Genomic DNA, 27,188 nt, shown 5'->3' with positions numbered 1-27,188 from the left:
CTAAGCTTATTATTTACACTTAGCCGTAGATTGATGGGAGTTGTTATTTGAATTGATGTGCACAATTATTAGCGGATCACTTGCTATTGCTGATTATATAGATTGTATAGATAACTGTGTAAGGCTTTGTCCTGTTACTGATTTATAGTCCTTAGCACTTAGACCTTTTTTTATTTGTTTTTTTATATTTTGAATAAATTGTGATATGAACCAGATACAGGGGCCTACTTATCAAGCCATCAACTGTGCTGCATTCGCCGGCACCCATACGCTTGCCTGACATCGCATAACTTCGCTGCCGCGGGCCTAAATACATTCTCCATATTTAACAAAAAAGCTGACAAAAAGGCGCGCACCAAGTACGGGGTGATGAGCAGTGGACTGTTGTTAACTAACAGTCATCCATCTCGCTGCTCTTCGGCTTTTTCCCAGCTTTATTTGTATACTGTCACTAAACACCCACACAATACTAAAATGTTTAACCCCTATACCGCCGCTCCCGGACACCGCCACAACTAAATAAAGTTATTAACCCCTAAACTGCCGCTCCCAGAGCCCACCGCCACTCTAATAAACTTATTAACCCCTATTCCTCCGCTCCCGGAGCCCACCACCACATACATTATACTTATTAACCCCTAATCTGCTGCCCCCTACACCGCCGCCACCAACATAAAGTTATTAACCCCTATCCTGCCGCTCCCAGAGCCCTCCACAACTAAATAAATGTATTAACCCCTAAACTGCCAGCCCCCCACATCGCCATAAACTAAATTAACCTATTAACCCCTAAACCTAACAACCCGCTAACTTTATATTAAATATTAACTCATCCCTATCTTATAATAAATTTAAACTTACCTTTAGATTTAAATTAAACTATATTAAACTATTAATTAACCTATTCTAACTATTATAATAAAATTACATTAAACTATATTAAATTAATAATTAACCTACCCTAACTATTATAATAAAATTACATTAAACTATATTAAAAGAAAAATTAATCTAACCTAACTTTTATACTAAAATTACAATAAACTACAAATTAAATTAACTATATTATATATTTAAACACCTAACCCTACTCAAATAATTTAAATCTACACTAAAAAATTACAAAGTTACAAAAAACTAAGTTACAAAAAATAACAAACACAAAGTTACACAAAAAAATAAACACTAAGTTACAAAAAAAATAAAAAAGAAATTATCAAAGCTTTAAACTAATTACACTTAATCTAAGGGCCCTATGAAAATAAAAAATCCCCCCCCCCAAAATAAAAAAAAACCTAGCCTACAATAAACTACAAATAGCTGCAGGGCATTGCCCCAAAGTAATCAGCTCTTTACCTGTAAAAAAAATTACAAATATCCCCCCAACAGTAAAACCCACCACCCACACAACCAACCCCCCCCCCAAATAAAAAGCTAATCTAAAAAAACCTATGCTCCCCATTGCCCTGAAAAGGGCATTTAGCTCTACTGCAGCCCAAGACCTAATCTAAAACTAAAACCCACCCAATAAACCTTTAAAAAATCTTAACACTAACCCCCCCCCCCCCAGAAGATTTACTTACAGTTTTGAAGATCCGACATCAATCCTCCAAGAAGCCTGGAGAAGTCCTCAACGAAGCGGCCAAAGTCTTCATCCAAGCCCGCAGAAGTCTTCACCCAGACGGCATCTTCTATCTTCATCCATCCGGCGCGGAACGGCTCCATCTTCAAGACATCCGACGCAGAGCATCCTCTTCTGACGACGACTACCGACGAATGAAGGTTCATCCAAGATGGCGTCCCTTCGATTCCGATTGGCTGATAGAATTCTATCAGCCAATCGGAATTAAGGTTGAAAAAATCCTATTGGCTGTTGAAATCAGCCAATAGGATTGAGCTCGCATTCTATTGGCTAATTGGATCAGCCAATAGGATGAAAGCTTAATCCTATTGGCTGATTTCAACAGCCAATAGGGGTTAATAACTTTTATTTAGGTGGCGGCGGTGTTGGGGCGGCAGATTAAGGGTTAATAAGTATAATGTAGGTGGTGGCAGTGTAGGGGGCGGCAGATTAGGGGTGTTTAGACTCGGGGTACATGTTAGGGTGTTAGGTGTAAACATAACTTTTATTATACCATAGGAATCAATGGGATATCGGGCAGCAGCGAACATAAGCTTTTGCTGCTTTCAGATTCCCATTGATTCCTATGGCATCCGCCGCCTCCAGGGCGGCGGATTGAAAACCAGGTATGCTGGGCCGGAATAGTGGCGAGCATACCTGGTAGTTATTTGATAAGTAGCAAAAGTAGTCAGATAGTGCCGAATTTGCATTCAGAACATATGTAGTGACGTAAGCATCGATTTGTGTCGGACTAAGAACTGCAGATTGTATGTTACATCACAAAATTCTACTTTTGCCGGACTGTAGCCTTTGATGAATAAGGTGAATCAAGCTCTCCACAATTACGCTGCGGAATTCCAGCGTATTTGCGGTTGACAGCTTGATAAATAGGGGCCTTAACCTCTATAAGTATATATCTGTTGTTTCTAGACTAGATATTTTTTCCCTGACCTTATAGCTGGTTATTTACCACTTCATATATATATATTTTTAAATCAAGTCCAGGCTTACTTTGTTGAGAGGAGGAAAACCCTTTGCATTGGTGGAGCTAACAAAAATAAATATCCCACCTTGGCGAAATTGGCAAACTCCTATTTATGCATCTCAGGCACGTCAACACCATCTGAGCGCCTCTTCTCTGATGCAGGCAACTGTTTGTGGTTTTGTTTTGTTTAATTATTAAAATGTTTTCTGCTGCTTAAAAATTGGACGAACAGTTTATAGCTGTAACACACAGTTTGTGGATTTTATTTTAAATATACAAAACACAGTATTGAATTATTTATTTTTTATCCGATTAGACGGAAAAATAATCACCTGATTAACCGATTATGAAACTAATTGTTAGTTGCTGTACTGTATACATGAAAAGCCAGAAAGGTAGCTTAAGAGATTTTGAGGGCTTTTGAAAGTTTTTTTTCCAGAAATTCTAGTCAGGTTGCAAAGTAGGGGATAGTGCTCAGCCCCTTAAAGAGCCATAAGACATGTTGAGATCTGTGCATATTCTAAAAAGGCTAATTAAGAAAAAATAGTTTGAATAAAAAAAAATGTTTAAAAATTGCTGGCAAATATTTTTAAATAGTTTTCAAAAATAAGCAAAATGACTTATATAGCTATGCTTTCTGGAGTAGACCAATCCCCGCACCTTATCTGTGTTTAACATCAAAAACACAGGCATTGTATTTTAACTGAGTTCCCAGCAGCGTATTTGCTTCTAGGAATGCTCCAGCAGATAATGAGTGTTTAAGTCTTGTATTCTACCATATCAATGGTGGATATATATGCAGCCATAGAAGCAATTGTGTGGGGGGAGTTAGAGCTGTACAATTTGGACACTTAAAAGAAAGGGTTAATGAAGAGGCACTGCAGTATAAATTTGCAGGTAAAGTAATTAAAGTTCATATTATTATATTTTGTCTCTTTCCCAACTTGTTTTATGTCCCTTTAAAGACCACGTTGTACCGTGTACATCGCTGGTCGTTATGTTTTTTTTTGTCCATAACAGTGTGGGTCTCACTGGTGGCTAGACCATGCTATTATGACCTCCCTCTCTCCTGCAGATCTCCTGAAATAGCGTGGTCTCACCGCTGGTGGCTATCAAAAAAACAATCCCCATTAAAAGATCAGCGATGTATAAGGTATGTCACTAGTCGTTAAAGGGTTCAAACATTTAAAAGAATATTCTGGGGAAATAAGGAATGTTCTTTACCCATAGAACAGTTACTTTTTAGCAAATAACTTTCTTAAAGGGACAACATATTCAGACAAGCAGCTGATAATTTTTTTGTATGCAAATGAGCTGTAGAACACTTTTACAAATGGGCTGGTGTCTTTCTTTTACCCTCACTGCCTCTTAATTACAAAGTACAAAATTACTGCAATATTGACAAGATCAGCATAGGTCCGCAGGTAAAAATCAGCTATTTCAAATGACCGTCCAATTTACCAAGCTAAAACGCCCCCATCTTTAGTTGTCCAGGTTACTAACTATGCAAAATTAAAAAAGACAAATTGTACATTAAACAGCATTGTTTCATATTACTGGTGCCTTAGATTGAACCTGCCCTGGTTTATACAAGTTTACATCATGTGAGAGGGAGATAAATGCTGTTTATACGCTGTGCCAAATGGCCAGCAAATATATGTAATTTAAATAATTGTATTAAAAGGATTTAATTTGTTTGGTTTAAATTAAATAATAAATAAAAGTATTAAGGAGTTGCACAATAGCTAAAGTTTAAACATATGCAGAGAGGGGGTGGGTAGGGGGTGTGGTGTGGGCAGATGATGGGTGGGAGCAGAAGTGACGAGTAACATTTTGACCTGGCTAGTAGCTTATCTATACACACACTGTAGTATACAGGTATGTAGTGCAGAGACAATATTTGTGCCTATGCCTATATATGGTCTGTGTATTTCTTACAACAGAAAGTTCTGGATGTTTATAATAATGCTTTTAAAGCTCCATTCTATCACACAATGTTCAAATAATAGTAATAAAACAGATAATTATGTCATAGTTACAGTCAACTCACATTTCGTTATTGTAAATAAAGATTGCCAGTACTGAAGCAAAAAGAATATTTAAAACAACTAGTCACTCTCACTTTCCTTTAAGGGAAATTTAAGGCAAAATGTAATCAATCATTTAAGCACAGTTAAGGATGGCGTGTTTATTTACAGTAATGTAGCAATTTTTTCTTCCTTATTTTGTAACTTTGCAAGAAGGTTAGCAGGGCCGGACTGGGAATAAAAAGCAGCCCTGGAAAATTTTGGAGACCAGCCCTATTTTTCATTGAGTCATTAAAATGCTGACGCCCCATTTTTCTCAAAGGGGATTACTAGGATACTGCTTCTCCTTATATTTTTTCAGAATTATATTACATTAGTTTGTATAAAAAAAGTGCCAGATTGTTGTTATATAAGCACCCTGCAACCCAATGCCTTCCATTAATCACCCCTTTAAATTGTAGCTTTTCCAGCTTCTGCAGCCCAAGGGGAAATATCCTGATATCCTTGTAGGCCAATCCGGCCTGGAGGTTAGAGGGCATAGTGAATGTGCTGCTGTTTATCTGACCCTGGTTAGATGAGTGCAGGAGCTCATTAACATCTTGCTTTCTAACTGGCTATAAATGATGTATTCCTGGACTGCTTTGGATTTGGAAAATCTCACAAATTGTGCTAATAAAATTAAAGTTTTAACTTTGTATTTAAAAAAAATAGATTTATTTATTATAGTCCTAAATCCCATGCTTGTCATTATGCATCATTGGTTGTCCGAAGAACAACTCACGAGCTACCACACCCAGCTTGTTACAAATGGTAGTGCCAATTGTGTAGAGATAATTTGCACAGGTAGCTACCACCTATAGAAACTATATACCCCAGTAATATAGTGACATTCCCTAGGTCTGGTGCTACAGTGTTATATGCTGTCACATACAAGTGCCACTAATTAGTGAGTACAAGCAGTCAGCAGTCACTAGATAGCAGCAACACAAGTATGATAGTGTCACTTAAAGGGACAGGAAACCCCAAAATGTTCTTTCGTGATTTGGATAGAACATACAATTTATTATCAAAAATTGCTTCATTCTCTTGTTATTCTTTGCTGAAGCATAGCACTACAGGCAGCTAAATGAACACATCTAGTTAGCCAATCACAAGAGACAAATATGTGCAGGCACCAATCAGCAGCTAGCTCTCACTAGTGTATGATATGTGCATGTTCTTTTTAAACAGGGGATACCAAGAGAACGAAGCACAATTGAAAATATACTTGAATTTTAAACTGTCTTAAAATGACATGCTCTATCTGAATCATGAAAATTTAACTTTGACTTTCCTATCCCTTAAATGGATCCATTATTGCACACAACCCACCACCACTGCTTTTTTCTAGCTACTCTATTTAGCAACTTGCATAGGATCTACCCTCACATTGCTGATTTATACTTTGTGCATACAATTATTTCCAAGTTTTCTATAGCAATGTTGTTTTCAGCTAATAATAAATACTTTGGGGTCGATTTATTAAGATGCGGGCGGACATGATCCGCTAAATGCTGACAGCGAAATGCTTGTGCAATGCTCCCCCCGCAGATATGCAGCCGCTAGCAGGGGTGTCAATCATCCTCATTGTATCTGATTGGGATGATTACTGTCCGCCGCTTCAGAGGTGGCAGACGAGTTAACAAGCTTAACTCCTGGTTCCGGCGAGCCTGAAGGCTCACGCAGAATAAGCAGTTTAACTGCTTAATAATTTGGCCCCTTTATCCTGATGTAAAAGTGCTTTATCTAATAATTTATTAAAATGTAGAGTAATATGTAAATTAAATTAAAGTTGTAATGTAGATAATTAAGCCCATAATATAAAAACCTACAGGAATAAAACACATTTAGAAACTAGAAAATGATCTTAAAGTAAGATCTTGGGAGTAATATTTTAATTATATTGCTATTATAGCAGTATATCAATACCCCATGCAGCAATTATGCAGAATTTTATTCTCTGGCTTTTTGCGCTGCATTTAATATAACAGCATTTCAATATCCTATGAGTTCTGTAAAAGATATGTACCCATTAGCTAGCAAAAAAACATTAATTAAACTCATCAGAGTAAATACACAGTCATATTGCCAGCGGCACAGCTGGCAGATTGTCATTGGCAGGAGCTATTGCCAGTGTTTCCAAGACTAAAGGCATTCTGCATTTGCTACACCAGTTTTTGGATAATCTTTGTTGTCTTGCTACAATGCCATATTTTTGTTCAGATGTATGCAGAAGCAGGTTGTATATTAGTGTAGTAATAACAGAATAACTCTTCTTCCTCTTTTGTTCATGCAAGCAACACACATACACATATTTTTATTTATTTATATATATATATATATTTATATATACAGTATATATTTATATCTATACATATATTGGAGCTCTTTCCAGTCAAACACTTTGAAATATGCTGCATTCCTTTTGATCCCTTTAAAGGATTTTTAACAATATTAAAATATGGGGGTTTTTTTAAATATGAGTTAAGTACTTTATTTTAATATATTTTTGATGTGTTTTGTGAAAAAATAATTCTTACACTTTACTTCAGGTTTCAAGCTCTAAATATTCAAGTGCAGTTTCGGCTTTCGCTCGATCACGACCTGTAATGTGATAAGATCGCTATTAAGCATGTTCGCACTATACATTTAAGTATAGGTTGAGCTAGACCAATGTCAGCTGTGCTAACCATTCTCTGGCAAATTGGATTTAACATGGACTTGTAATATCAAGTTGAGCACTTATGTTATCCAGTGATACTGATTTTTGCGCCCGAGCTATCATTAGAGCACCACTGGCCCTTAGTTGTTACCTTATTTGTACAAAATTTAATTAAACTTCAAAAAAAATCTGTAAAGCGACATAAAATTAAAATTTGAATTCTGATGATTCTCAGGATTTTGAGCCCTAACCCTGCTACATTCACAGTAGTGCAGGATGTTGTTTATATAAATAATATTAATAAATATTTCATGTGCTATACTTTGAAACAATGTAATGTTTTCTAATAAAAGGTCAGCTTTCAATACTTTAAATTAATTTCATTTACAACTCTTCTTCAGTGCAGCGTTTGATTGCTGATATATTGAAGTAAATTGACATTTATTTATTTTTTAATTAATGCCCTATTTTAATCATTAAAGTTTCATTTTGCCTTTAATGTCCCTTTAAGATGCTATTTTTACATATCAATATTCTCAGTATTTATGTACAGATCCTGATTGGTTAGATACGATTGTGTAAGAATTGTAAAATGTGAGGGAGGCCAGAAAATGCATAAATAATGTTATTTTAAATACTAATATAAAAGTTATTCACTGTGTCTTCTGATTAGTTCAAGAGGAACCTTTATCTGCCTGATTTGCCATTTCTCCAAAATGCTCAAATAGGATAACAGGTTCTGTGTTGTAAGAATTGAAAGTTACTTTTTGAGCAACATATAACTTTGTTAAAATTGATGCCTAGGTAGGCAGCGTGCACGTGCCCTGAAAACACAGCAGCAGTTTGTGAAAATACTTCCACAATCTACTGTTTTTGCAAATATATAACTCTGTTAAATGCATTATTTTAAATATGCTGCCATATAGTGCTCACTACACGTGCACACTCCTGAGCCTACCAACCTGTTTTTCAACAAAGTAAATTTTATAATTAAATTAGAAAGTTGTCTTTGTTTGTTTTTGTTTTTTTATTTTCACACTCTGTGCCTGATATGTAAAACCTCGTCGGCATGAAGAGACATCACACAAAATCTTGGGGATTTTTTGTATTCCTTGTATTGTAATGTAGGAGTCTCTGTTTCATATAAAGAACGCTACATAGCAACATACACATTTCTCAAGATAAAATTTGTGTTTCTTATTTTTTTAAGGGCCTTGCTGTACCAACTGGCCTGAGCGCCGAGGTTTTAAATATCAGGCCCGCCCTATATCTGAATCATGAAAACAAATGGATTTCATATTCTTTTCAGCAAATAGCATAAGATAAGATGTATACTTATCTGAGACTGGAGCTTCACTCTCATGTGTCCCTCTACTTAGGGGCACTTCCTGATTATATCATCCCTCACTACAAGGCCAATGCAAAGATTTTTTTGATCAGCCAGGAACAAGCTATGTTTTGCAGCCCCCTAGTGACATCACATTCCTTTCCTTACTGCTTCTTAAAAAAATGTTTTGGGGACTTTATATAACTATGTCATTGGCAGTACAGCATAGCGGGCTCACCTTTGCCTGTACCATTTTTACCTGCTTCGATTTAAGGACATTCATTTTTGAAAAAAATAAATGCAAATTTTTTCTTAGCACAAAGGCACCAATCACTGAATGTTTTTGAAAAGTAGTGGGGAGTCAGGGACGTTAAGAAAAGCAGAAATTAAAAAAAACCTATAACCTTCTGCAGTGCAACCCCCCTGCCCTGGCGCCCAAAGGCACCTACCTATATCCGGCTTATGCAATCAGTGGCGTCACTACGCCAATTTTTTTTTTTTTTTTTTAATTTTATTGAAATTCAAAGAAATACAATGTTGAGATGCATAGATATATTTTTATTAGAGGGGCTGGCATTTGTGAACATTGGTGGGACTGGGGAAGATGTAGACACACAATTTTTTTGCCCCTTGAGCCAGTGCTGCAATTTCAACAAATAGTTTTCCCGGCTGCTTTTGCTTGTTTGTACTTTGCTTCTCCCCTGCCCAATTTCGCTATGAATGTTGTGGGCATGCTGTGGGGCTTGCAAAGTTGCGCTGCTAGCCTAAACCTGTCTGCCTATCTGTGCTCACTGCTCAGTGACATGTCGAGCAGTGGAGTCACTCACTGCTGTGCTGTCTCTCTAAACGGGAACTGGCAAATCATGAGGGGATGCCTGGCACCTGACCGCATGACTGTTTGACACTGTCTTTAAAGTGAAGGAGCCACGTATGATGCCCACCAGACCATTACGGTTACGGTACACTAAGTGCACACTGAACAGGTAGGAGGGCAGGCGGGGGTCTGGGGGTGGTCAGAGTGCAGAGGTGATTGGCCATAAGAAGCGGTAGGCACGCGGCTCGGGGCTGTGCACTGACAGACTTGGAACTGAGTCAGAGAGCAGAATTTTCATAGTTTGCACCTAAACCTTTTCTTTAGTGATTTATTTTTAGAGTGCTCTGTTTATCTTTCATTTGATGCTCTGTTGAGCCAGGGAGCAGCTCTAGGCATGAGCTTTATAATTAATGCAGTGCAGTTTACATATTTTGTATGTGTGTGTCTGAGTTTTTGTGTGTGTGTGTGTGTGTGTCTCAGTGTTTTTGTGTGTGTGTTTTTGTGTGTGTGTCTGAGTGTGTTTCTGAGTGTTTGTGTGTGCATCTGAGTATGTTTTAAGTGTGTCTGAGTGTTTGTATGTGTGTTTGCCTGTGTTTTTGTGTGTGTCTGCTTTCTGGGGGGGGGGGGTGACACCATAACTTACCGCACCGGGTGACACCAACCCTAGTGACGCCACTGTATGCAATCTCTAGCTCTGCCTCTCAGTGTCACTAGTTACTGGTAGCTTTATCTAAAGAATACCCACCAAGATCATAGTGTGTTATTATACACAGCTATAGTTTAACTTCAGATGTCTTAAACATACATACCAGGGAAAATACAGTGTTTACTTACAAGAAATGTACCACCTACAAGCACTTTCTATATTTCAGCTATGAACACAAGCAGTTATGATTCATCAATTTTGGTAATTTCTATATGAGCTCTGAAATATAACTATTCACAACAGGATATTACTTACTCTATAAATTGTATTTTAAACCTATCTGAGTAAGATCATTTATTCTGGAATTTGAGCCCTTTAAAGGGACAGTTTACACATTTTAATTACAAGACATTTTTGTTGTGTTTTTAAAAAATACCATATCAGCCAAGTCTAAACACTTTGATGCCTTTCCACAGAGAAAAAATATCCTGTAGCATATCAATCTGATCCTGCCCAATGACAGTCCAGTGCCGAAATACCAGGCAATTCTTCTCTGAACAAAAGAAACAACAACCCCAGACAATCGCTTCAGCCTTCTGTAGGCCTCATCAGTGAGGTGCAGTTGTATCTCTCTAAGGGCATGCGTGCAAGGAGTCCATGTCTGGTTTCCCCCATTATGGATTTTGTATAACAAAAATGTTTCACAAAACTCATAACTAAAGTGTTACAAAGTACGCTAACACCCATAAACTACCTATTAACCCCTAAACTGAGGCCCTCGCAAACACTATTTAAAACTTATTAACCCCTAATCTGCTGCCGGCTCACATCCCCGCCACTATAATAAAGTTATTAACCCCTATTCCGCTGCTCCCCGACACCGCCGCCACTAACTAAACCTATTAACCCCTAAACTGCAAGCCCCCACATCACCACTACTAAATAAACCTATTAACCCCTAAACCACCAGCCCCCCCCACATCGCCACTAATAAATGAAACTATTAACCCCTAAACCTATCACCCCCTAACGTTAAATTAAAATTACAATACCCCTATCTTTAAATAAATAAAAACTTACCAGGGAAATTAAAAACAAACTAAGTTTAAACTAACAATTAACCTAACATAACTATTATACTAAACTATTATATTAAAACAACTACCAATTAAAAAACTAAATTACACATTAAAAAAAATAACACTACTAAAAAAAGTTAAGTCTAAAATTACAAAAAATAAAAAATACTAAATTACAAAAAATAACAAACACTAAATTACGAAAAATAACAAACGAAATGATCAAAACTAAAAGCAATTACACCTAATCTAATAACCCTATAAAAATAAAAAAGCCTCTCAAAATAAGAACACCCCCTAGACTACAATAAACTACAAATAGCACTTAAAAGGGCATTTGTATGGGCATTGCCCTTAAAAGGGCATTCAGCTCTTTTACCTTGCCCTGAAAAGGGCATTCAGCTCTTTAAAAAAAAAAACACTAACCCCCCGAAGATCCACTCAAAGTTTCTGAAGTCCGGACATTCATCTTCATCCAGGTAGCGAGAAGTCTTCATCCAGGCGGCATCTTCTATTTTCATCCTGGCGGCGTCTTCTATCTTCATCCCAGCGGCGTGGAGCGGATCCATCCTTGAAGACATCCGGCGTGGAGCGTTCGCTTCATACGGTCACCGCCATATACTGGATCTTCAATGCAATGGAGCATTTTCAAAATGGCATCCCTTGCATTCCTATTGGCTGATTTGATTCTTGAAATTCAAATCAGCCAATAGGATGAGAGCTTCTGAAATTATATTGGCTGATTTGAATAGCCAATATAATTTCATTAGCTCTCATCCTATTGATTTCAAGAATCAAATCAGCCAATAGGAATGCAAGGGACGCCATTTGGAAAAGGCTCCCTAGCATTGAAGATCCAGTGTACGGCGGTGACCGTATGAAGAGGATGCTCCGCGCCGGTTGTCTTCAAGGATGGATTCGCTCTGCGCCCCCGGGATGAAGATAGAAGATGCTGCCTGGATAAAGATAAAAGATGCCGCCTGGATGAAGACTTCTCGCAGCCTGGATGAGGATGGATGTCCAGACTTCAGAAATGGTGAGTGGATCTTCGGGGGTTAGTGTTAAGGGTTTATTTTATTTTTATTTTTTTGATTAGGGTTTGGGCTTTTTTAAAAGAGCTGAATGCCCTTTTCAGGGCAATGTAAAAGAGCTGAATGCCCTTTTAAGGGCAATGCGTAGCTTAGATTTTTGTTAGAGTTATTTTTTTTTTTACTTTGGGTGGTTGGTTGGGTGGTGGGTTTACTGTTGGGGAGTCTTTGTATTTTTTTCAAGGAAAAAGAGCTGATTTCTTTAGGGCAATGCCCTACAGAAGGGCTATTGGTAGTTTATTGTAATTTTAGACTTAAATTGTTTTAGTAGTGTTAGTTTTTTTTTAATGTGTAATTTAGTTTTTTTAATTGGTAGTTATTTTAATTTTACTAAAATAGTTTAGTATAATAGTTATGTTAGGTTAATTGTTAGTTTAAACTTAGTTTTTTTTTAAAAAATAGGGATGTTGCAATTTTAATATAAAGTTAGGGGGTTATAAATTTATGGATTAATAGTTTAATTTAGTTTTTTGGGATGTGGGAGCTGGCGGTTTAGGGGTTAATAGGTTTATTTAGTGGCGGTGATGTGGGAGGCCAGAGGTTTAGGGGTTAATGACTTTTATTAGTGGCAGCGATGTCAGGGAATGGCGGAATAGGAGTTAATAACTTTTATTAGTGGCGGTGATATCAGGAGCGGCAGATTAGGGGTTAATAACTTTATTTCGGTGTCAGCAATGTTGGGGGGCGGCAGATTAGGGGTGTTTAGACTTGGGGTTTATGTTAGGATGTTAGGTTTAAACGTAACTTTTTTCCCCCATAGACCTCCATGGGGTTGCATTACGGCGATCACCATTCCGCACTTCAGGTGTTAGTTTTTTTTCTAACACCTTCTCCCCATTAATGTCTATGGGGAAAGCGTGCATGAGCATGTATTCTCAGCCCTTGGATTTTATGAGGTATGTATCTTATCGCCACCATATCGCAAGCACAAGGAGGATTTTCAGAAACTTGTAATGGCAGCGCTATGGAGGGTGAAATAACGCAACTTTTGTTGCGTTCGTTTCGCACCCTCTATAGCGCAAAACTCGTAATCTAGTCGATTGTCAGCTATATATGCATTGCATATACAGTATATATATATATATATATATATATATATATATATATTGCATCTTGCATAGGCCACTTCCATTAATGTATATTATTCTAAATACACTGGCTTTGTACTATACCGCCTGTGTTATATTGACGGCTGAATATGGGTACACTCCTGCTGGGGTGAGTGGCATAATACCTGGAGTAACATCCTATTAAGCTTATTGCTTGTGCATCTGTTTATACTGAGACTAAATCAATATGCTGAGTTACATTTAGCACATTATATGCTGCTGTATAATGTTTACAGTGAATTACTGTCTATTTATTCTCTTATAGTTCTAACAATTTCCTGGAGATAAACTCTTTAGATGTAATTTCCTTCATAAATTAAATCACTTACTCCTGGGCTTCATTTCTCAATAGTAACCTACCTGAAGGAGAGAGAAGAATATTAAATGAATGAGGGGCAGGGAAACAAGTCACTATCAGTCTAATGGTCCTTCATGTTAGTCTGAATGTAACTTGCATGAAACTAATCTGTCTGCTGCATACTGTTCCTGTTATCAAATTGGAAATATAGTTTGCACAAAACAATAATATAGTATGCCAGGACATGCTAAAAACAATGCAGTGCGTCTCAAATACAACTAGAAGCATTTAATCTAATACATATGTTTGTCAAAACTTATCACAGCTCCTATAATAACATTTACCATATATGTACCATATAAGTGCACAAGCATTTCCTCCTGATCATGGTTGAAATGTTATAAGCCATCACTCAAAAGGTCTTAAAGGGACAGTAAACAGCTTGTAATTACAAGACATCTGTTCTGTTGCTATAAAATAACATATCACCAAGTCTAAACATTCGTAAAACAAATTAGCCTTATTTTTTAATGCAGTTGTTTTTCAATAGTCAAACTCCACCCACGGGTTAACTTATTTGGAGGAGCCAATCCAGACTGCAGATAACAAGGCAAGTCATTGTCAAAATATTTGTATAAAATGCATTGTTTAGCAGTTGTTATCTGATAAAGCCAATTAGGGAAAGCTATGAAGCAGGGTTAGCCTTGAGAGGTCAGCAGGGAGTATTTCAAGTTTTGAGAATAAGAAAATCCTCAATGTTCAGCATTAAATTACATGAAAAGAGGGCAAAATAAACAATGGAATAAATATTGCAAAGGTGTTTCATTATACATAACTAAATATGTTATATAAAAACCTCAAGGTGTTTACAGTCCCTTTAAATGTAAGTAACACTTCAGAAGTGACTGCTTTTATCCAGCTTTCTAGTTGACTCATGTTTTCCTGACTGAGGAGACAACATACAACAGGCTGCAATTATAAACTAGTATTTGTATTTGTCTTCATTGTGTAGGAAAGAACAGTAAAATATACGCATCATTGGATTATAGGCTTTAAGGCTTCATTGCCTTTCCTCACCTGTTTCCAGTATTTCTTTTAGCAGTAAAATCTATTTTATGAAGAAGCAGTAGCTTATCATTCCTTGGGGTTGCACCAAAGGGAATGAACTATTGGTGTTCCTAAACTGGAGCAATCAGAATTGTGTTCATCGCATCTCGCTGTCTTCTTACTCTCTAGTAGCTCTGACGCAGGTAAAAATGGGTTTGCTACAGGAAAAAGTGGTAGCGAGTCAATCTTCACTCAGGCATTATACAACCCTTGTAGGTGAAATCCCTTGTGTCTGTGTGGTCATAAGTAGAGACCACTTGCTACATAATACAAAGTTGTAGGGATTTGTAAATTCATGGAGCTTCTATTACATATTTTGCGTACGTAACCATAGCAACAGCTACAGTAGCAACAAGTATATTATCGCATCATATCTACTTTCTGTGTTAGAGTCAGAGTGGGGTAGTTACAGGAGCAAAGTATCTGTAGCAGTTTAAAATAAGATTGATTTTCCCTTCCCTATTTTTTGTGTAAGGTACAAGAAATAATAAATGAATTTATATTTTAAAAAAAAAGAACAGTTACACTTGCAATAACATCTAAATATATAAATATAATTGTCCTCATTTAAAAAGATCTTAAAATAATGAACAAATAATATATGCACATATCACACAAATATTTATTTAAAAAAATAACATTGCAAAGATAAATATTCATATATTGTATTATTTTAAAACCATAAGTATATTTTACCAATACTCTGGTATTACTACTAAGTCCATTGTAGTCTATATCTATTAAATTAAATTTAGTTTTGATAATATTTAATGGGATCTTGATTGATATATAAACCAAAGGAAAGATTAATAAACATCCTATTATATAAAAGGCCAAGTGTGTTTGTCCGAAGCTGTCATGCGCAGTAGAGACAGCACAAGGACAAACACACCTGGCCTTACCTGGCATGCATGTTGTGGTGAAAGGGGGCATGTCCAGGTGGGGCGTGGCTGGGAGCATGGGTGTGGTCTGCGGGAACATGGGTGTGGAAGTGTGGGAACTTGGGCATGGCCGGGCACGGGCGGCGCGACAGAGAGGGGAGAGAAATAGAAAGAGAGGGGGAGAGACAAAAAGAGATAGGAAAGAACTAAATAGAGGGAGAAGAGCAAAAAAGAGGGGAAAGTGCAGAATAGAGGGGGGGAGAGAGAGCAAAATAGAGGGGAAAGAGCAAAGGAGAGTGAAAAGAGAAAAAAGAGAGGGAAGAGAGAGAAAAAGAGAGGGGGGAGAGAGAGCAATAGAGAGGGGAAGAGAGATCAATAGAGAGGGATGGAGAGAGAGAGCAAAAGAGAGGGGAGAGAGACAGAGCAAAAGAGAGGGGGAGAGAGAAAGCAAAAAAGAGGGGGGAGAGAGATAGAGCAAAAGAGAGGGATGGAGAGAAAGAACAAAAGAGAGGGATGGAGAGAATGCAAAAAAAAGGAGAGAGAGAGACAGAGCAAAAGAGAGGGGGAGAGAGAGAGCGCAAAAGAGAGGGGGGAGAGAGAGCGCAAAAGAGAGGGGGGGAAGAGAGAGAGCACAAAAAAGAGGGGGAGAGAGTGCAAAAGAGAGGGGGAGAGAGCACAAAAGAGAGGGGGAGAGAGAGCAAAAGAGAGGGGGGAGAGAGAGAGAGCAAAAGAGAGGGGGGAGAGAGAGAGAGCAAAAGAGAGGTGGAGCGAGAGAGAGTGCAAAAGAGAGGGGGAGAAAGCACAAAAGAGAGGAGAAGAGAGAGAGCAAGGGGTGGGACTGTGTTTGTCAGAAGCTAGAGACAGCACAAGGACAAATACACCTGGCCTTACCTGACATGCTGTTGTGGTGAAAGTGGGCGTGGTCAGGTGGGACGTGGCTGGGAGCGTGGGCGTGGCCTGTGGGAATGTGGGTGTGGTCGGGCGGGAATGTGGGCGGGAATGTGGGCATGGCCGGGGGCGTGGCGGGGGCATGGCCAGCGCGACAGAGAGGGGAGAGAAATACAAAGAGAGGGGGAGAGACAAAAAGAGATAGGAAAGAGATAAATAGAGGGGAAAGAGCAGAAAAGAGGGGAAAGAGCAAAAGAGAGGGGAAAGAGCAAAATAGATGGAAGAGAGAGAAAAAGAGAGGGGAAAGAGAGAAAAAGAGAGGGGGAGAGAGAGCAATAGAGAGGGGGAGAGAGAGAAAAAGAGAGGGGGAGAGAGAGCAAAAGAGAGGGATGGAGAGAGAGAGCAAAAGAGAGGGAAGAGAGACAGAGCAAAAGAGAGGGGGGAGAGAGGGGAGAGAGAGAGAGCAAAAGAGAGGGATGGAGAGAAAGAGCAAAAGAGAGGGATGGAGAGAAAGAGAGCAAAAGAGAGGGGGAGAGAGAGAGCACAAAAGAGAGGGGGAGAGAGAGCGCAAAAGAGAGGGGGGAGAGAGAGCGCAAATGAGAGGGGGAGAGAGAGCGCAAAAGAGAGGGGGAGAGAGTGCGCAAAATAGGGGGGGGAAAGAGAGCGCAAAAGAGAGGGGGAGAGAGACAGCAAAAGAGAGGAGGGAGAGAGACAGCAAAAGAGAGGAGGGAGAGAGACAGCAAAAGAGAGGGGGGAGAGAGACAGCAAAAGAGAGGGGGGAGAGAGACAGCAAAAGAGAGGGGGGAGAGAGCACAAAAGAGAGGGGGGAGAGAGACATCAAAAGAGAGGGGGGAGAGAGACAGCAAAAGAGAGGGGGGAGAGAGACAGCAAAAGAGAGGGGGGAGAGAGACAGCAAAAGAGAGGGGGAGAGAGACAGCAAAAGAGAAGGGGGAGAGAGCACAAAAGAGAGGGGGGAGAGAGACAGCAAAAGAGAGGGGAGAGAGAGACAGCAAAAGAGAGGGGGAGAGAGAAAGCAAAAGAGACAGGGGAGAGAGACAGCAAAAGAGAGGGGGAGAGAGACAACAAAAGAGAGGGGGGAGAGAGCACAAAAGAGAGGGGGAGAGAGCACAAAAGAGAGGGGGGGAGAGCACAAAAGAGAGGGGGGAGAGTGCACAAAAGAGAGGGGGAGAGAGTGCAAAAGAGAGGGTGGAGAGAGCACAAAAAGAGAGGGGGAGAGAGCGCAAAAGAGAGGGGGGAGAGAGCACAAAAGAGAGGGGGAAGAGAGCACAAAAGAGAGGGGGAGAGAGCGCAAAAGAGAGGGGGAGAGAGCAAAAGAGAGGGAGAGAGACAGCAAAAGAGAGGAGAGAGAGAGCAAACTAGAGGAGAGAGAGCAAACGAGAGGGGGGAAGAGAGTGAGCAAAAGAGAGGGAGAGAGACAGCAAAAGAGGGGGAGAGCAAAAGAGAGGGGGAGAGACAGAGCAAAAGAGAGGGGGAGAGAGAGAGCAAAAGAGAGGGGGAAGAGAGAGAGCAAAAGAGAGGGAGAAGAGAGAGAAAAAGAGAGGGGGAGAAATAGAGCAAAAGAGAGGGGGAGAGAGAGAGCAAAAGAGAGGGGGGAGAGAGAGAGAGCAAAAGAGAGGGGGGAGAGTGAGAGCAAAAGAGGGGGGAGAGAGAGAGAGAGAGAGAGAGAGAGAGAGAGAGAGAGAGAGAGAGAGAGAGAGAGTAAAAGAGAGGGGGAGAGAGAGAGTAAAAGAGAGGGGTGAGAGAGAGCAAATGAGAGGGGAGAAAGAGAGAGCAAAATAGAGGGGAGAAAGAAAGAGCAAAAGAGAGGGGAGATAGAGAGAGCAAAAGAGAGGGGAGATAGAGAGATAGCAAGGGGTGGGACCGCTGTACTGCAAAAAATGGCCTGTGTATACGGGCTTTAGGACTAGTAGACTATAATGGTGTTAGTAGTAATACCAGAGCACTGGTAAAATATACTTATGGTTTTAAAATAATATAATATATGAATATTAATCTTTGCAAATTACTTTTTTTTAAATATATATATGAGTGATATGTGCATAAATTATTTGTAAATTATTTTAAGATTTTTGAAATTAGGAAAAAGTTATTTATAAAGTTATTTATATAAAAAGATGCTATTGCAAGTGTAACTTTTCTTTTTTATAAATATAAATACATACAAATAAACAAGGGAAAGGAAAGCCAATTTTTATTTAAAACTGTTATTGCTACAGCCACATTACTCCTGTAGCTGCTCCACTCCAACACATGGACTTGTCGCAACTGAAGCTGTTGCTATGGTTACAGAAGCAAAATATGCAACTAAAGCTTCTTGAAACTACAAATTATGCAGCAAGCAGTCACTAAATTTGCAACTTGTGACTCCCAAGCTGAACTTTACCTATGCAGTAAACACCTTTGCCAGGTTTAAACACATATTAAAGGGACACTGAACCCAATTTTTTTCTTTCGTGATTCAGATAGAGCATGAAATGTTAAGCAACTTTCTACTTTACTCCTATTATCAAATTTTATTCATTCTCTTGGTATCTTTATTTGAAATGCAAGAATTTAAGTTTAGATGCCAGCCCATTTTTGGTGAACAACCTGTGTTGTTCTTGCTGATTGGTGGATTAATTCATCCACCAATAAAAAGTGCTGTCCAGAGTCTGAACCAAAAAAAAGCTTAGATGCCTTCTTTTTCAAATAAAGATAGCAAGAGAACAGAGAAAAATTGATAATAAGAGTAAATTAGAATGTTGCTTAAAATGTTATGCTCTATCTGAATCACGAAAGAAAACATTTGGATTCAGTGTCCCTATAAGTGAGAACCAGTAATGCAAAAATTACACACTAATATTTTAGAGAATGTCATTTTTTGCATTAGAATATACCATTTGAAATGCCTTTGAGATGTCCTAAGGTTTCCTCCTAGGGCTTTATTATATAGTATCAACTATTCTTACAGATGTATTTGCAAGCTACTAATAAAGTCTACTTCCAAATTCTGTCTGGCTGTATTTTGGAACTACTGTTTTCTGCCCCTTTGACTAATTTAACCTTTGTGACTAATGCATATTTGATACATTTGTACAAAAATGCCTAAAAATGTTATTGGAAGAGAGTTTGAGTAAGGTCCTTATGCCTTGAGGTCTGACAATGATTTCTATTGGACAAATGGAATCTGAGCTAAATACTGAAAGCTAAAGAACTCCAAAAAGCCTTTGTAGACATTTAATCTGCTAATCAACCATCCAAAAAAAAAAAATAGATCTTCTAAATGGATAACACAGCTAAATTCCGTGGGTGTATTCTTAGCTGCAATTTTCTAAGATGCAAATGAGCAAAATCATCCACATGGTTGTCACCAGGATACATGACAGATACATATTCCATATAGGTTGGTCAGGTTTTCTGTAAATATTGCCTCAGACACTCTGAGTTGTTCTAGGTTGAACAGGATCTAGAAATACTGCAAAGACATTTAAACTGTGTTGCTGAGTATGTTTCCTTTTTAGAAAAAAATAAACAGTGTTTGACCCATGCTACTGTTATAGGGTATTCCTCTTCTACCCGCAGTACTGCTGTTTGCTTATTTTAACCAATTACAGAAGCCAGTTGATAAAGCTCTACTTCTTTATACTGGGCGCTGCCATCTTGTAATGCACAACGCGTTGCATCCTGTGATAGAAGCTGTGCTCTTTCACAGATCAGTGATGCTACTGGCTTTTGACAGCTGTACCTTGCATTTTTGAGTAGATCGCCCAATAGAAAGCAGAAGCTTTGCATTTCTGCAGTTTTTTTACAGAGTTTAATCTAAACTGATGTGAGCAATATGACTTGCCAGGAAGACAGCAATATCAGGGTTCTGTGACTGCACACTGCTTCTGTCACGCGGCGGTGGAATACTCCAAGATGGTGGCACCCAGTATGAAGATGTGGGGCTTCAATAAGTAGAACTTGTAAATGGTTTGAATAAGAGAATGGCTTTGAAGAGAGCTGCAGTTAGTAGTAGCCATGCTTCGGTAGTTGTACCCAGCAGTTCAATGTCCCTTTAAATCACAATGATATTGACAGAACTGTCACTATGTAACAACCATATTGCTATTCATTATGACAGGGCTGAGATATTGTGCCATACAGGTCTATTTCTGGGAACACAACTTTTTTTATTAGCTTAACTAGTTCTGTTCTAATTAATTAAAGTAATAGACAAAATGCTATCAGAATTATTACAATTAATTTTACTACATATTTAAGGGACATTAAAATCAGATTTTAATTTAGCATAAAATGTTTAATTGTGCATTAACATTTTTTTATTTTTCCTGCTTTTTCTGAAATGTAACTCTACAATTTGTACTGGTTCAACTCTGCTACTTTAATGCAGAAACCTGGCACTCCTATATGATATGTACAGGAGTTTGTTAAAGGGACATTAAACACTAAATACATTTCATGCACCTCCCTCTAATTATGGGTGCTGCCATTTTGGAACCTTGGTTACACTGCAGGTATCTGAAGGAGAGTTGCTGCACATGTGCAAACAGGTCACCAGTGGAATGCAGTAAACGCTAAATTTTAACATATTGGCCCCCATGACTAAAGGGAAAAAATCTTCAATACTACAGCATTTTTGTGTCCAAGGCCTGCAAAACCAAATATATTCCTTAAACAAAATGGCAGTGTAAAATGGTTGTAACATTTCTGCAACAGAGTGAATAACATCTAGCATAAATGACTTTACTGTCTCTGTTGACAGTATACCAAAAGCTCTGAGTAAAAATGTGTTATAAATTATATATTTTAGACCTCTGTGGGTTTTATTTTCTTACAGCCATGTCTGCTCCCCTATCCCAATTTATATATATATATATATATATACCATTGCAGTTGTTGCAGAGATTAGTTTTTTATTATTTGGTCTAGCTGTGAGAAACAACTTCTAGAGAACATGCAATGTTTACAGAATAATAAATTGAATATCAATTTTACATGGAAATATAATTAAGATCATGATGAGTTTTAGATTTAGAAATTTAAATGGAAAAATAAATAAATAAAAAGTAAGATTTGTATAAGAGATAAATGAATATGAAAACAAGAACAAATCTTAAAATAATGTTTTCTTGAATAAAATTATAATGAGGGATACTTGAATAAAACAATAAAGAAGTTTATAATAAAGATAAGGTACAATCAATGCAGTGACGAAGAATGTTAAATAATAATGGGACCTATAATTTTAAAGGGATATCCTAGCCAAAATTGGAATCCACGTTGATGAATTTCAAGTATTTTTGTATTATACATGTGTTAGCAAAAATGCTTATAATAAAAGCTATAGCAGTTTCAAAAGTGTATTTAAGTATGCACTGTGCACCAGCATTTGTACCATGGTAATGACTCAATTTGTTAATACATAATGATGCAAGCCCAACTGGAACTCTAAACAGCTGCAGTACTTAAAATGCTGGTGCACTGAGAATATCTAGCTATGCATCACATGCATGTGCAGAAAAAAATGTTAAAACCAAAACAGTGAAAACTTTTACTGGAAGCATTTTCGACAATACATATAATGAAAATATGTTTCTAATCAAAGATGTAATTCATCTATATGCATTTAAATTTTGACAGAGATGTCCCTTTAAGATATATCACACAGAATATATAAGTAAGAGATATTATCAATAACCATGGGTCTGCCGCCACTGTGTGTAAGATTGTGTGTTTAGCTGTAAAGTGGAGATCTCTCATAGATGAGGATACTACAGGGGCTATATTACTTGACTGCAATCTGCTGCCATCTACATTAAGAGACTGCTGATTCAGACCACAGAAGTGATATTGTGGATAAAATCCTTAGTGACTTTTGCAGGATTTCCATTGATTTTAAGGATTTTAATAAGTTTCAATTCTAAGACGTTGAACCACCTCTTATCTCAATGCATTTTTACTGTTTTTCACAGTTAGACAATGATAGTTCATGTGTGTCATATAGATAATATTGTGCTCACTCCCATGGAGTTATTTAAGAGTCAACACTGATTGGCAAGTCTGTATAAGTACTGCGATAAGGGGCAGTCTGCAGAGACTTAGATACAAGGTAATCAAAGAGGTAAAAACGATATTAATATAACCGTGTTCGTTATGCAAAACTAGGAAATGGGTAATAAAGGGATTACCTATCCTTTTAAACAATAAAAAAATTGAAGTAGACTGCCCATTTAACGATTCAGCAGCCAATGTCAAAATGATTCAGACACAGCATTTAATTAAAAAAAACTTTCCAATTTACTTCCATTATCAAATTATCCAGTCTTTTTACATACACACTTTCTGAGGCATGAGTGCAAAGTATATACGTATTTGCATGTTGTGATTGGTAAATGGTTGTCACATGATACAGGCAGAGACAAAATTGAATTAGCTTTGAAATTTGCCAGAAAAAAAATACACACATTTCAAATTCAAAGTACTATTGCATTGTCTTTGCATATATCATTGTGCTTGTATTAGTTCATTATATTTATATCACTTTTATTATTACATGACTGTTTAAATTAGTGATTATATCAGCACAATTATAGATATAGTGCAATTATAACTGTCCCTTTAAGGAAACACAGCTCATACTTTTTCAGTCCTGATCTAAGCATGGTGGCTAGGGAATTATAATGATCATTTCAAATCTGCCTATCAAATCATCTTTTTTTAAATAGGTTTATAAATCTATTGTCAGAAATAGTCTCTAGGGTCTGTTGTGGCTTCTTATGGTATGAATAACAGCTGTTAGCTCTGCCTAAGGGAATGATTAATATAACTGCTTCCTTACATCAAAGAAAGTATTCTCTGCTTTTGGCACATTGCAATAGTATCCGAGCCTTGTGAAACTTACATCTTTTGTTGAAATATATTAGAAGAGATTTTGTATATACTCATAAATGGTGACTTATAGTACTTACTTATTTAAATATATTACAGTAACTTTTGACATTCTTTCAAACGCAATTTCTCCTTTTTTATAAAATATTATTATTATTATTATTAATAATAATAATATAATTTAAAATATCATCTAAGTCTAGGTTGCTGCAGACACTTCCACACAGAATTAAGAAAAAAACATCTTTCTTAGTTATTCTGTGAAAAACTTGCTTCATTCTCTTGGAATCCTTTGTTAAAGATTAAACCTAGGTAGGCTCAGGAGTAGCATTGCACTACTTGGAGCTAGAAGAACACATCTTGTGAGCCAGTGACAAGAGGCATATATTTGCAGCTAACAATCCCCAGCTAGCTCCTAATTGTTGATCCTACCTAGGTATGCTTTTCAACAAAGAATACCAAACCCAACAAAGGAAAATTAATAACAGGTATACATTGAAAAGTTGTTTAAAATGGCATGTTCTGTCTGAATCACTAAGGGGTCGATTTATCATGCTACAGCTCGCCTCTGGCAGGCTAAATTCTGCTGACGGAATTCAGCATTGCACATGATCGCTATTTTGTGCTCGCGTGCAATCCCGCGTGATTGGCTGTGTGCGGGCAGGAGCTGTCAATCTCCCCAGTTGGCCTAGACCGGGGAGATTGAAATTCACCACCTAAGAGGTGGTGAAAGGTTAGGGAAACAGCGGTCTGATGACTGCTGCTTGTTAAATACGGACTGCAGGTTCTCTTGTGAGAAACTGCAGTCGTAGGCAGGCGAAGCCTGTGGAAAGGGCTTGATAAATCCACCCCTAAATGTTGACTTTACTGTCTCTTTAAATAAAACATCCTTTGTTTTTGTGTACAATTGTGCTTCTTTCACACTTCCTGGAGAGGTCAAAAAGCAAAATATGTTACCTGTAAATGCTGTAAATTAAACAGATGGTTAAGGCATTTATGAAACAACAACAAATAGTGTGGGTATACACTCACACCAACAATAGGGGGCGCACACAAAATAATACAATAGTTATTAAGTCCAATGACAGTGGGCGTATAAAAAATCCTATCAGGTCCCCCCAGATAACTGATAATTACGAGATAGTCCAAATATACAGGAAGGCTCACAGCAGCCTTCTCACATCAAAGGCTGTTATCCCGATACTTCCAACTTGTGCAGGCTGCAATCTCCTCTCTCATTAGCAATGTGGGATTTCTACAAGATATATAAACAAGAGAGGAGGTGTCACATGTGTGTATCAGTAAAGTCAGGATGCCAAAAAGGCTCGGTCGGTAAACAGGGTACTCACATTTACACAGAGCACCCAAATGTGCTGTTATACGCGGGCTGGATATTTTACAGTAAACCAGCTAGCTGTACTCCGGTAAACGGGAACACTGGATCACAGGAACAAATCCATTGACCCATCAATTCCTTATGGTAGCTCTAGCTCATATATGATCAAGGTTTGGCTACTCGTTGGGTCAGTTCCATGGGAAAGTCTGGGCACAACATCTGCAGCAGACAGTGGTACTCGTTCACTGTCAGAAGATCTCTATTTTTTGTGAAGGTTCTGAAGCAATTTATGAAGATACGAAGGATTGACGCTCTCTTGTGGGGAGTAGCTTGTACAAATTCATACTCCCTGAATAACACATGAGCCCTGTTTACCGGTCGAGCCTTTTTGGTAACCTGACTTTACTGATACACATGTGGCGCCTCTTCTGCTGTTTATATATCTTGGTTTAGGTAATTTGCAGCGGTTTGAAGTTCTAAGTTACAGATTCTGCTTTTTGTCCACTCAAAGCACAATTTTTACTTATTTATTTACAACAGAACTTTGTTCCGATGTAGACAAATAAGCCCAGGTGGGAGGGGTTAAATTACAAAAGCTTAGGCAATAGAAATGTAACTGTTCAGCAAAAATATCCATCTCCACTAAGTTGTGATTCCCTGTGCTCCGCCGCCCACTCCAAACTTTCTGTGAGCTAACGGTTTGAATTAAACGCCATGTAAAATATCACTAACATTCCGGATATTTTTTTATAAAGGAAGAGTTTACCATCACTTTAACATTAACGTTATGGAAGAACAGAAGCAAATGCATGTAAATAAATGTTGGTGGGATTATTATGTAGACCGTTTATAAGTGACCTACTATTACTGTGATATATGACTTACCTTTTCCCCTTTAACACCGCTGCAGTCACATTTTGATCCTGTCGAACAGCCTTGACAATTCTGCAGAAAAGAAAACTGCATTAGACTTTGTATAGCACTGAAATATAATTACTGTAGGAAATCACTTCAGTTATGTCTCTAATGAACAAGCTTATGTGGATTAGTAGAGCTTTCAAACAAAAAAGTCCAAACATACACTAAATATATCATAGTTCCATTGATAAAGTATATATAATATAATGGTATTTACTGATGAATGCTAAAGAGTGTTAACAACTGTAGTAGTATAATATATATAATATAATACCAACGTACTCCATTGAGGCTCCTATGCAAAGTAGCGTTAGGTAGCGGGTAGTTCCTGTCCGGTCATAAGGTGTAAAGAAAAATTATCAGCTTAGATTACGGCCACAAGCCGAAACGCGTCAGCTGTCTACCTATCCTCCCTTTGGATTTCCTAAGAATTCGCTGCCAATGTGGTTCAGGTTGCCACAAACCATGTTTGCTATTTTGAGCTCTTTTTATGCTGTAGCGTTATATTTTGAATAAATGCTACTTGACTTCATCATAGCTCAGTGCTCCTATCTACTTATTAGTAGAGCTGTCAATCAAAGACCAACTGACAGTATGTCCTCTAATTACAGAAAGTGCAAAATATGTACAGCACAGAAAATTACTTCTGAGCTCGCTGCTCTTAAACTGTAAATCAGGACTCACTGTTCTGGTGCTGCCATTTTAATAGCTATGATTTCCACTTTGAGACCCTAGACTGTATTTCTCCTTAATGTACACCAGGGGTTAAAAACTAATATTGCAGCTGGAGGGAATCAGACTACTATAAAAGATAGTTTAATCCAGATTTTTTTCTTTTAAATAAGCCAGTATTGTGTCCTTTGAAAGGGAACATAAACATCTTGTAATTACAACGCACTTCTGTTGTCTTGCTATAGAATAACATATGAGCCAAGTATAAACATTTTAAAAACAAATTAACATCTAGTTTGCTGTGTTTGTTTTTTTATAGCCAAACTGTACCCACCATTTTTTTTCATTTGGGGGAGCCAATCTGTGCTTGAGTTTGCAGCTGACAAGGCTAGCCAGAGTCATTAAATTAGTATTAAATGCATTTTTTCGCAGTTCCTATCTGTTGAAGCCAATTAGGAAGAAAAATATGTATTAGGGATATCCTGCAGTGTGCTTTTTCAGTTCTAATTTACATGAGGCAAAATAAGTAATTGAAATATATTTGAAAGTTGTTTTACTATGAATAACTAAAATTACAATCTCAAGGTGGTTACTGTCCCTTTAAGAAAACATCAGAAAAGGGGATCTTCTTCTTTTGAAGATATCAAAGGTACTGCTGCCTCTGTGCTTTTTCTTACCCTTCAGCTATGCACTTCTATATATCATCCTTGTATATGTGGCACACTGGCACTTGGGGCAGTGCAGAGCTGACAGTAATTCAGTGCATTTAGAGAGTAGCTGACAGTACCAGAGACATTTGG

The 27,188-nt window shown here is 37.9% G+C and overlaps 1 protein-coding gene across 1 annotated transcript in view; it reads right to left on the bottom strand.

The window, feature by feature from the left end:
* The window catches only part of COL4A5 (collagen type IV alpha 5 chain), a 310,651-nt gene that overhangs the window by 233,862 nt on the left and 49,601 nt on the right, over positions 1-27,188 (bottom strand). The window contains exon 2 of the mRNA XM_053699143.1: positions 25,684-25,743. Within this exon, the coding sequence (XP_053555118.1) occupies positions 25,684-25,743 (60 nt within the window). The remainder of the gene's footprint in view (positions 1-25,683; positions 25,744-27,188) is intronic.

The sequence above is a fragment of the Bombina bombina genome, chromosome 1, assembly GCF_027579735.1.
Source record: "Bombina bombina isolate aBomBom1 chromosome 1, aBomBom1.pri, whole genome shotgun sequence".
Lineage (NCBI taxonomy): Eukaryota > Metazoa > Chordata > Amphibia > Anura > Bombinatoridae > Bombina > Bombina bombina.
This window is presented reverse-complemented; position numbering and strand designations above follow the sequence as displayed.